The 12,695-nt window shown below is 47.6% G+C and overlaps 1 protein-coding gene across 2 annotated transcripts in view; it reads left to right on the top strand.

The window, feature by feature from the left end:
- ABTB2 (ankyrin repeat and BTB domain containing 2) overlaps nt 1–12,695 on the top strand; it is a 189,827-nt gene that overhangs the window by 150,419 nt on the left and 26,713 nt on the right. Inside the window, exon 4 of one of the 2 annotated variants that reach the window (XM_090032924.1) lies at nt 8,418–8,570. The exons of the other annotated variant lie outside the window; for it this stretch is intronic. Coding sequence (XP_089889050.1) covers nt 8,418–8,570 — 153 coding nt within the window. The remainder of the gene's footprint in view (nt 1–8,417; nt 8,571–12,695) is intronic. 2 annotated transcript variants of the gene reach the window in all.

Raw genomic sequence — 12,695 nt, 5'->3', positions numbered from 1 at the left:
GGGGAAAGTGCTCGATACAACCCACGCCAATGCTGGCATTTCCTCCCACTGCATTGTCTCTTGTCTTGAAGAGCTCAGATCAGGTAACAGCAGCTTGGATCTTTCCCTAGATATTTTCAGTGAGTAAAGTAACATAAACCGCTCCTGTGAGCATGCCCAAGAGGATTGTATGAACTATGAAGAAAGGAAATAGTTGTGTAAAATCTTAAGAATAAGGAAATCCTTTCTCAGGGTAGAAATCCCATGGACAAGAAAGGGTTTTACAACTAACCTATCCCAGAGGGGATAGTGATCCACCTAACTAGATTGGGAAGATAGAGGGTAGGTGGTTAGGGCCAGGGCTAAAAGAACACCACTGGCATACAGTTACTGTGGTGAAACAATTAGTACACCATTTTGAGCAGGAGGACTGTTTCAATAGAGAGGCTGTTGTGTTTTGGGCAGTTTTATCCTCAGTTTCAAAATCCCGATTTCATCAGGAGATGTGGATATTCAGAGCCTTTGATAATCAGGTGGTTATCTCCAAATTCCTCTTACTCCTGACTCTATTGGTCCAGGGTGCAAGTTGTATGCAGTGGCTGAACACAGTGTTATTACTACAGAGTACCAAGGGACTTCAGGGCTCTATGAGCTTGGTCCATAGAGCAACACTGGCTGTGCCTTTGATCGAATAAAACAACTAGGTAAGTGCGAGAAGAGAAGAGCAGCTAAAATTCTGGTAGCAGCAAGAAGAGATCAAACTTTACAACGGCTCATTTCCAGTGTGAGAACTTTGCCGTGCTTTGTTGGACACTGGGTGACCTGCTTTTCACCAAGCTGGGAGATTTTAAAGCCTTTGAAAATTCAGCTCAGATCAGGGAACCTTTTATTTTTGCATCAAACCCTTCACATTCAGGGCCTGCTAGCATACACAGGCCATCTGTAATCTTGGCATGTACATTTGTAGCATGGAAATTTCTGCTTGGTGTGTTATTTCTGGTGTTGAGTCAACGGTATTTTGCTGTTGTCTGAGCATTGCCTTGGAAAGTAGAGAGGCTATGTGATACACTTACTGGGGCCTATTGCATAGATTGGGGTCACCTCCTGGTAGGCTCACGGAGGCTGAACTGGAGGGCTTAGAGATGGTGTCATGAAGTTCTCCATCCAGCAGCAGCATCGATCAGCCTTTCACATGGCCTTGCCCATTGCTAGGAGACTACTTTCTGACTTTCCTTTGCACACAGAGATGTTGGTGGATAATGATGCAAGGGATAGGAGAATATATATTTTTTAAATGTGGGGTTTTTTTTAAAAGAGATTGAAGTCCTCTGCAATAGAGCATTTAACTAAGCCCCAAACTAACAGCCACTTCCAGGGAAGAGAGTCAGTAGATGCAACACCCCTCGACCAGCCCTGGCAGTGGAAGTATTCTGTTTTTACTGACCTTCGCATCACCCAAGAAAAGAATTCCACATGTCCTGAGATTGGGCACTAGCTAAGTGGGCTCTGAAAATCTATCCAGATGTCAGGACAGCCTTCCTAGTGGTGAGATCCTATTGTGCTGGCAGATAATTTTTCTGAAGGGAATCTCTGGAAGCCTAAAATTCAGTTCATTAAGATGATGGCAGGTTGGACAAAGTGCTTGAGAATGTACTGTTGGGAACATCCTTGCTCTGATTAAGCTGAGGAGACTGAATAGGTGCTTGAATGGGTCCAGGAGTGTGTGGACACTTATCTGGGTGAGCCCAAGGGAATAAGAAGTAGAGAGGGTCAGTGGTACACTTTGTGTATACTGACATCAGGGTGCCCCTGTGGAGGACTGCACTTTACTATTGGCAAAATGAAAACAGATGACACATTTTGTAGAGCAGAGTTATTCCCACTTGGACTAGATATTCAAAGCCTTAGAGAGGGAGTTCCACTTGCAAATCCCATTATTTATAATGATTTCTAACAGGATTTGTGCTTCTTTCTTGTTTCCATCCTCCCCAGGCCTCTATGCACCTCTTTGAAAATGCCTTTCATGGTCTCAGCTTTCAGTAATATACCCAAATCATTTTATATCCCTCTATCATGTGCGGCTATATGATCTGAGTCTCATAAAGGAGGGGTTCCCTCTCGGCCCTGCAGTTCAAATGTTCGAATGGGAAAGAGCTCTTTGATAGCATGAATGAACTGAATTGGATTTAAAAATGGTGGTTTTAATTACAGTTGGCATTTCTGAGCCTAGTGCAGGGATGGCAAGCATCTTTGGGGCAAAACAAACAAATCAGCATTTGTCATGCTGGCTATGTGAGAGCATGATGATATATCAGAGCCCAAAAACCAGGTAGCTCTTTGTGCTAAGGTAGGGCTGTATATCCCCAGGGCTGTTTTGCATCTTACTGTACCTGTTACAATTAAAGGGTCTCTTATGCTGCCTGCAGGGGTACTTGCTATGTGATAGTTTAAGACGGCTGAGGTGATCAGCATTACTATTTATTATTTCATAGATTTCATAGACATTGGGGCTGGAAGGGACCTCATAAGATATTGGGTCCAGCCCACTGCCTAAGAGGCAGGAAGTCAGCTAGGGTCAGAAGACCCCAGCACGATAAACATCCAAATGTTTCTTGAAAGTGTCCAGAGTAGGTGCTTGTCCCACCTCTGGGGGGAGTCTGTTCCAGGCCTTGGGGGCTCGGACAGTAAAGAAGCTTTTCCTTATGTTCAGCCTAAAATGGTCTTGCACGAGTTTGTGACCGTTGGACCTTGTCATCCCCTGGGGTGCCCTGATGAACAGGTGTTCCCCCAGATCCTGATGCCCACCCCTTAATGTACTTATAGGTTGCCACCAAGTCATCTCTGCGATTCTCCAGGTTGAAGAGTCCCATAGCTTGCAGCCTCTCGTCATAAGGCCTGTTCTCTTGCCCTCTGATCATGCAAGTGGCTCTCCTTTGGACTGTTTCAAGTTTCTCCATGTCCTTCCTAAATTGTGGAGTTCAGAATTGGATGCAGTACTTCAGCTGCAGCCTCACCAAGGCCGAGTACAGTGGGAAGATGACATCCTGGGTCTTGCTCGAGATGCATCAGTAGGTGCAAGCCAGAGTTTTGTTCGCTTTGCCAGCTGCGGTATTACATTGGTGGCTCATATTCATCTTGTGCTCAATCATGACCCCCAAGTGTCTTTGGGTCATGGTGCTAGCAAGTGTAGTACTGCCGAGCCTATAAGTGTGATGTGGGTTTTTATTCCTGAGGTGGAGTACCTTGCATTTCTCTGGATTGAATGCCATCAGGTTTCCATCCACCCACCTTGCAAGCCTATCAAGGTCATCCTGGATCACCAGCCTACCCTCAAGTGTGGAGACACTTTCCTAAAGTTTGGTGTCATCAGCAAACCGGTCCAGTTTTGGCCAGTCCAGTTTTGACACCATTGTCCAGATGGTTTATGAAGACATTAAAGAGTACAGGTCCAAGAACACAGCCTTGGGGGATACCACTAGTGACTGGGCGCCATGTTGATTCAGTCCATCAACTACCACTTTCTGGGTCCAACCTCGGAGCCAGTTCCCCAGCCATCGGACTGTGGAGTGGTCGAGGCTGCAGTTGCCCAATTTTTCCATTAGGACATCATGGGACACCAGGTCAAAGGCTTTTTTAAAGTCCAAATATATGACATCAACCTCTTCCCTCTTGTCCAGGTGATACATTACCTGGTCACAGAAAGAAATGAGATTAGTCGAGCAAGACCTACCCGCAACAAACCCATGCTAGCTATCCCTCAGACTGTTGCCTTCTGTGAGCCTGTCAAGGATGGCTTCTTTGAGAATTTTTTCCAAAATCTTCCCAGGGATTGAGGTCAAATAGACTGGCCTGTAGTATCCCGGGTCTTCTTTCCTCCCTTTCTTGAAGATGCATACCACGTTGGCCCTCTTCCTATCTTCAGGTACTTCATCCGAGCACGACCAGTTCTCAAATATCCTCGCCAGTGGCTGTGCTATGATGTCTGCCAGTTCCTTTAGCACTCTTGGGTGCAACTTATACCAACCAGCTGATTTATGGGGGTCAAGCCTCTCAAGATGCATCCTCACATGGTCAAGGGGCAGTAGGCAGGCCCTATAGAGGGCCTGAACCTATTCAGTCTCCACAAGAGAAGGCTGACAGGGGATCTGGTGGTTGTTTACAAACTCACTGGGGGGGACCAGCGAGAATTGGAGAAGCTTTGTTCCCCCAGGCACCAATGGGAGTTAATAGGAATAACGGCCACAAATTGTTAGACAGAAGGTTCAGGCTGGACATCAGAAGACATTACTTTACAGTTAGGGTTGCCAGGCTCCGGAATGGGCTCCCAAGTGGGGTGGTACTGTCTCCGACCTTGGCGGTCTTCAAGAGGAGGCTGGACAGATATTTGGCTAGGGTGATATGATCCCGGCACATGTTGCTGCCTGGGGAGGGAGTCGGACCTGGTGATCTGTTTAAGTTCCTTCCTACCCTAAGTACTATGATACTATGATACAAGATCCATGCCAGTGGTAGGCATATATTATCATCGTTCCACATCATGTTCGGCAAGGTGGTCCCTTTTGGGCTCGTGAAAAACCAACTCAAAGTAATCATTACGCAGATTAGCTTTTTCCTGGGTGTCAGTAGTCAGCTGCCCCAGCTGGTTTAGTAGGGGTCCAATGTTGCCCTTGTTTTTGTTTCCCCACATAGCTGAAGAAGAACTTTTTATTGTCTTTGATTCATGTAGCCAGATGGAGTTCAGTTGCAGTTTTGGCTTTTTTAATTCACTCCCTGCGGATGCAAACCAGTGCAGTATACTCCTCCTTGGTGGTGTTTCCTGTCTTCCATCCATTATACGCCTCTCTTTTTAGACATAGGAGGTCCATGAGTTCCCTGTTGAGCCAGGGGGGTAGTTGAGCCCTTTTACCACCTTGCCTACAGGTGGGGACGGATGGACTCCCCTTGTGCTTCTAGGATCGCTTCCTTAAGGAGCAACCACTCATCATGAACACCCTCTTCCTGTGAAATTAGGGCCTCTCAGGGCCTCAAGAACAAGCCTTCTGAGCTTATGAAAGTCAGCTTTCCTAAAGTCAAGGACTACACTGCATTGCTGGCTGACTTACCAGCTTTGCAATAATGGATAGTGAAAGTGATCAACTCGTGGTCACTGTCACCCAGCTTCCCTTCAGTTCTTAGGTCACTGATTAGATCATCCCCTTTGGCCAGTACCAGGTCCAGCAGTGCCTTGCCTCTTGTCAACCCATAAACTTCTTGGGACAGGTAGAGCTTATCGATGCATGTAAGGAAGCTTTGTGACCAAAAGGATTTGGCTGAACGCTCATCCCATGAGATGTCTGTAGTTGAAGTCTCTCATGACGACCATGCACTGAGAGCATGCAGTCTTGGCCAGTTCCCTGGCGAATTCTTGGTCAAGCTCTTGCTCCTGGTTTGGAGGTCTGTAGTAGACTCCCACCATTGTATCCTCTTCACTATGTTCCCCTCATATTCTAACCCAAAGGGTCTCCAGTTGTCCTCCTTGGGTGCCAGTCTGAGTTTGTAGGAACGTGTAGCATTCCTTCACGTAGAAAGCTACACCCCTGCTCCTGTTTTCAGCACGGTCTCTCCTGTACAGGTTATAGCCATTTATACAGGTATTCCAGTCATAGGAGAAGTCCCACCAGGTCTCCATGATCCCTGCGAGATTGTAGTCATTTCTGTTTAGCAGAAGGACCAGCACATTCTGTATATTCCCCAAACTCCTAGCGTTAGTGTACAGGCACGTAAGTGTACAGGCCCTAGGCTTCCCTGTGCTCCTGGAAAAAGTTTGTTCCTGGGCTGGGGCATCCTAACCTGCTGGTTTTGCAGTTGGTGCTTGGTGAGCTTGCTCCGATGGTTGTCTGCCCATCCCCCAGCGAGCTTAGTTTAAAGCCCAATCAAGCAAGTCAGCCATTCTGGCTGAGAAAATAATAATTTATAAATTATTGTGGTTACCTAGGCACTACAACTCATTAGCATCACTTTGAAAGACATGAACTGGTGCTACTGTGCAGTAGCACCAATTATCATGTGTTAAGTTAGTATCTTTTATTACTGGTACGAAACTTAATGCACAGTAATTATGGCTCATTAACGCATGCGTAGATGTGTTCACATTGTGCTCTCCTGAAATGACTTCAATTCTTCCCATTTTTCTTTTTCTCTTTTAAATCTAAAGTACTTGTGTTCTGTTTTCCTTTGAAAAAAGCTTACACAAAAGTGTTCAAATCAGCAGATCCAGTTGCTCTCCACTCCAAGGAGTTGAGGGAATTGGCAGGGGTTATGGTGGGGCCACTGGCATGGCTTTATGAGCACTCGTGGTGCTCTGGCCAGGTGCTGGATGCCTGGAAGAGGGCCAATGTGGTCCCCATCTTCAAAAAAGGGAGGAGGGAGGACCCAGGCAACTGTAGGCCCATTAGTCTTACTTCGGTCCCGGGGAAGCTCTTTAAGAAGATTATCAAGGAGCACACCAGTGAAGGGCCAGCAGCAGGGATGATGCTCAAGGGCAACCAGCACAGTTTTATTAGGGGTAGGTCCTGTCAGACCAACCTGGTGGCCTTCTATGATCAAGTCACAAAATCACTGGACGCAGGTGTTGCAGTGGATATAGTCCTTCTGGACTTCAGGAAGGCTTTTGACACTGTCTCCCACCCCATTCTCATTAAAAAGCTAAGTGACTGTGGCATTCATGCCTACAGTCAGATGGATAGCAAATTGACTGAGGGGCAATTTCACCACCCAGAGAGTGGTAGTGGATGGGTCATATTCGACCCGGAGGGATGTGAGCAGTGGAGTCCCCCAGGGCTCGGTCCTTGGGCCTGCACTGTTCAATTTCTTTATTAGCAACTTGGACGAGTGGGTGAAAAGCACCCTGTTTAAATTCACAGATGACACCAAGATTTGGGGTGAGGTGGGCACGCTAAAAGGGAAGGAGAGATTACAGTGGGACCTGGACAGGTTACAGTGGTGGGCAAACAAGAATAGGATGGGATTCAATACTGACAATTGCAGGGTGCTGCACTTAAGCAGTAGAAACTAGCAGCATACATATAGGCTGGGGAACTCCCTTCTCAAAAGCACGGTGGCAGAAAGAGATCTTGGAGTCATCATCGACTCCAAGATGAACATGGGCTGACAATGCTAGGACACAGTCAGTAGGGCTAATCGTACCTTGTTGTGCATCCACAGATACATCTCAGGCAGGGCCAAGGAGGTGATCCTCCCCTTCGGTGCGACACTAGTCAGGCTGCAGCTGGAGTACTGCGTCCAGTTCTGGGTGCCGCACTTCAGGACGGATATGGCCAGCATCGAGAGGGTCCAGAGGAGGGCCACTCGCATGGTCCAGGGACAGTGCGGCAAGCCCTTCGAGAAGAAGCTACAGGACCTGACCCTGTTCAGCCTCGACAAGAGAAGGCTATGGGGGGACCTGGTGGCCATCTATAAATGTACTAGGGGGGACCAGTGGGGATTGGAAGAGACCTTGTTCCCCCGAGTGCCTCCCAGAGTAACAAGGAATAACGGCCATAAATTGCTAGAGAGTAGGTTTAGACTAGACATCAGGAGGCGCTACTTCACTGTCAGGACGGCTAGGATCCGGAACCAACTTCCAAGGGAAGTGGCGCTGGCTCCTACCTTGGGAGGGTCTTTAAGAGGAGGCTTGATGTTTACTTGGCTGAGGTCGTTTGAGCCCAGTTTTCTCTCCTGCCCATGGCAAGGGGTTGGACTAGAAGATCTACAAGGTCCCTTCCGACCCTCCTTAATAGCTCTAGCATTACTACAGACATCTAGAGAGACAACTGTGTCAAAATGTAAGCATGGGCTTCAAGTGTGCAAGACTGAGTGAAAAGAATCACCGATATTGAAAGTACAATGCAGATGTCAAGGGAAGAACTGCATAAGCTTGGCTAATTGGCATTTTAAATGATCATAGGTATTTTCAATGTCATTTTAATAAATCCAGGTGCTAGCAACACCAGAGGCAAGTACTATATAAAACGCATACAAGGTGCTGGAAGTAGAACCCTTCAGCTCCAAGAACCCAAGCCACTACAACTTCCCCTATAGCTAATAGCAGCAGCAGAGGGGATAAGGTAGCCACTTTATCCTCTCTGTGAGCCAGGCTCTAGAAGGCAACATCCTTTACACAATCACTCGCAACATATTTCCATTTGAATAAAATAGTAGTTCAGGTTAGCAGGGTTGAGCTGTCAAAGCTAACATCCCACCTGCAGTTCCTTCTGCCTGTCGAACTATTGGTCAGTCTGCCTCAGCTAATCAGACAGAGCATGCCTCTGAAGGAGGAGTGTTCTCCTGGACTGTTTCCCAGCCTTTGTGTCCAGGAAACTATGAAGTATATTTTTCCCCTGCAGTACAAGATTACAAGCTGGTGTTAACTGTAATGGGTTTCTTCACTCTTTGCACAGGCCCTTCATGCTTCTGCCCCCGCTGATGGAGTGGATGCGTGTGGCCATCACCTATGCTGAGCACCGGCGCAGTCTAACTGTGGACAGTGATGACATCAGGCAGACAGCCAGGCTGCTCTTACCGGGATTGGACTGCGAGCCACGGCAGCTAAAGTACGTGGGCACATTATTAGTCAGTTTTAACACTAGGGACACTTTGGCTTTCTGTAACACCTTGCATCCTAGGAGGACTTCAAAGTGCTTTATAAATATCATTGAGACCTTTGAGCTAAAGAAGGTTTAGCTTGATTTTTACAGATGAGGCACAAAGAGACTGTGACTTTCCTTAGGTTACCCACGAAATCTATAGCAGACAGGCTTGGAATACAAGCATCCTGTCTCATGGGCACAAGCACACATCATTCTTCATTTCTTAAGCTATCCTAGTGATGAGCCTTATAAATACCTTCTAAAGATACAGAGCCATCCCCTTGCAGGGACTGCCTTGGAGATGTAACGAGGTTTGCTAGCACTCCCTCCTGCTTCACTCCTTGTTCCTGTTCTGCTAGGTTCACTGATTCTGATACTGTGCAGCTGTTTTTTGGATACCACAAGCCCTAGCTAGAAATCTTCATATAAGCACAAGCTGACTAGTTCCTCCTCAGATTGACCCATTTAATTACCTCTGAGTTTGCAATGGGCACATTAGTAGCCATAGATAATACGTAATATTTTAATGTAGTCTGTAAGGAGTTGTTTCTTGTAGGGATTTTGTGTGTGGAGAAGGGAAGTATTGCAGTTCAGGGTGGGGGGTGCAGTGCTTTAAGTGACAACTAGGTTCTTTCCTGGACTCTTTCCACAGGTTTTCCCTGGGGTCTTGGAGAAGTCATGACTCAGTTTCCCCATTTTTAAATTAGAAGTTAATATTTAGCAACCTTAAAATATAATGCAAACCTGGACTAAATAATATCTGGAAAAGGCTTTTTTTTTATTCCCAGATGGACTGCACTGCAGAAGGGCAAATTATTGTCATTTTCTCTGGCAAGTTTCATGGATTTCCTTTCAATCTTTCTTCTGGATTGAGCGTAATGTTGAAAGCTCTGTCCAAGACCTCCCACTTCAAAGCCATTCTGTACACTCTTAATCTCCACTCTGTTTTTTGTGATTTGGGGATTAGTATGTGGGACACAGATGGTTCCTTAATTTCTAGATTATATTTAACAAAAAGAGGAAAGCCTGTTTTCAGGTTCTATAAAGAATTCAGTTGAAATAAGTTAAAGGGAGATTCCTGGATAAAAAACTTTGTGGAGATGGAGTTAAGACTGCAACTTTACACTAATAATTTAAGGTTAAAAGCCTTAACATTGTAATTATCAAACAAACTCATCATTAGAAACCCAGGCAATTCAAAGAAGATTAAATATGAATTGAAAGAAGAGGACCCAGGGTTTCCGCCGCAGCAGGAATGTAATCCCTTTAGATTGTTTGTTAAGAAGGATGCTTCAGAACTGAAGACATGAGAAGGCACCTGATGGAATTCCCTATCCAGACTGTTCTTACTACTGGGGAAAAGAAAAATCTGCAAGAAAAACCTGGCACTCTTCCTTCTCACACCCACTTATACTCCCCTGCCCTTTACCAAACCTGTCCTATGCAAGGATTACATCTTTGCTTTCCTCTTCTCATGTCCTCATGACAAGATATTTTGCAGAATTTGCAGGTTTAGTAGAATCTGACAGGACCATGCCATGAGTGCTTCTGCTATGACACGGATGGGCAAAATACAGCTCATGGGCTGGATCCAGCCCACCAAGGGATTTTATTCAGCTCGCTGGTGCAGGTGCAGGGGACAGCCCGAGCTCTGGCACATGCAACCGGTCCCGCTGCCCCCGGGCGCACAGCAGGACTGGGGCAATGCAGCAGCCAGACTCAGCTTCTTGGAGCTGCGAGACCTGTCCCCGCAGCCCAGGCACCCTGGCCTGGCCACCCCACAACCCCTGCTGGGGAGACCAGATGGAGTAGGCGGGCAGGGTCTCTATGGAGACTGGCCAGGACCCCTGCAGGCAAGCCATGCTTAGCTGGGTGGATGGGATGGGACTGCAGGCAGGAAGCAGGGTAGGCAGGTGGGACTGTCAGGGGCTGGGATTGTGGGGTGGGGTTAAAGCCACAATCTGCTCCCCACACGTCCCTGTGACAAGTGCCAGTTCCACAGGTAGGGACTTGCGGGAAATGGATTGCAGCTGTACCCCAGACCCTGGCCATGCACTGCCACTGTCCCATGATCCCAGCCCCAATCCCCTGCCCCTGGATGCTGCTCCCAGCCCACCCGCAGTACCATCCCATCCACCCAGCTGAGCACACCCTGCTCACAGGGGTCTTAGGCCTCTCTCCGTGGAGACCCTGCCCACTCACCTGCACGCTCCATCCAGCACCCCCAGCGGTGGGTGCAGGGTGGACAGGCCAGGGCCGGATGGGATCAATTGTCTGTCCCCCAACCCAGCCCACCAAAATATCTTAAATGGCCCTCCACCCCAAATAACTGCCCATCTCTGTGCTATAGCCTTGAACTTGTAAACTCTGGGCTGTTAAGCCTGCACCTTAGCGGCCATGCCAGCCCAGCCCACAAGGGCTTAGGTGATGCACTATAAATCATTCTATATAACCAAGGCACCCTATGCTTTAAAGTAAAGTGCATGGTGTTTGCAATACAAGACAGAACTCATGAAACAGATGCGAGCTTCAGAAACTGTCCCAATCCCCTGTTGTAAAGCTTTATTCGCAGAGACCTAAAGATTTACCAGGATGGGGTTTTCTCAAGCCAGACATATTCTCTGCTGCAGGAAAGATTTAACAAAACAAAACAAAAGAATTACAAAGAAATGTGCCTTTTACGCTGCTCCTTTCTCATTAAAAGCTGGCAATTGGACCTATTGGTTACAGCAGGGACATCCAATCCCAACTTTGGCTCAGGAGCAACATGTGCAGTCAGTGTGAACTAAAGAACTGCAACATATATGGCCCTGCATGAACTGTGGCAAACACTCCAGTTCAAAAAAAACCTTTGCTACATTAGTTAACATTGAGAGAGAGACCACAACCACTGGATCTTAGAAAAGTTTATTAAGGAGGCCATCCTTGAGGGACTGGCCCAGGCTAACATTCTAAGGGACAGCTAGCACGGGTTTGTTGTGGGTAGGTCTTGTTTGACCGATCTCATTTGCTTCTATGACCAGGTGACCTATCACCTGGACAAGGGAGAAGAGATTGATGTCATATATCTTGACTTCAAAAAAGCTTTTGATCTGGTATCCCATGATCACCTCTTGGCCAAACTGCCCAGTTGTGGCCTTGGCTCCACCACGATCCGCTGGCTGGGAAATTGGCTTCGTGGTCGGACCCAGAGGGTTGTGATTGATGGCAGTCACTCATCGTGGTGCCCTGTAACCAGTGGGGTCCCTCAAGGCTCTGTCCTGGGACCCATACTGTTCAACATCTTCATTAATGATGTGGACATTGGAGTCAGGAGTGGACTGGCCAAGTTCGCCGATGACACCAAACTTTGGGGCAAAGCATCCACGCCAGAAGATAGGCGGGTGATCCAGGCTGACCTGGACAAGCTCAGCAAATGGGCAGACGAGAACCTGATGGTGTTTAACACTGAAACATGCAAGGTTCTCCACCTTGGGAGGAAAAACCTGCAGCACCCTTATAGGCTCGGCAGTGCTACGTTGGTTAGCACTACAGAAGAAAGAGACCTTGGGGGTCATCACTTGACCACAAGATGAACATGAGCCTCCAATGCGATGCTGCGGCTAGTAAAGCGACCAAAATGCTGGCGTGCATCCATAGATGCTTCTTGAGCAAGTCCCAGGACGTCATTCTCCCCTTGTACTCGGCCTTGGTGAGGCCGCAGCTGGAGTACTGCGTCCAGTTTTGGGCTCCACAATTCAAAAAGGATGTGGAGAAGCTTGAGAGAGTCCAGAGGAGAGCCATGCGCATGATCAGAGGTCAGGAAAACAGATCTTACGATGACAGGCTGAGAGCCACGGGACTCTTTAGCCTGGAAAAGCGCAGGCTCAGGGGTGATCTGATGGCCACCTATAAGTTTATCAGGGGTGACCACCAGGATCTGGGGGAACATCTGTTCACCAGAGCGCCCCAAGGGATGACGAGGTCGAACGGTCACAAACTCCTGCAAGACCGTTTCAGGCTGGACATAAGGAAGAATTTCTTTGCTGTCCGAGCCCCCCAAGGTCTGGAACAGTCTGCCAGCGGAGGTGGTTCAAGCACCTACATTGA

Source organism: Crocodylus siamensis, chromosome 2, assembly GCF_052110815.1.
Source record: "Crocodylus siamensis isolate JL-2025a chromosome 2, ASM5211081v1, whole genome shotgun sequence".
In the NCBI taxonomy this organism is placed as follows: domain Eukaryota; kingdom Metazoa; phylum Chordata; order Crocodylia; family Crocodylidae; genus Crocodylus; species Crocodylus siamensis.
The sequence above is the reverse complement of the archived record's forward strand: the minus strand, read 5'-3'. Positions and strand labels throughout refer to the sequence as shown.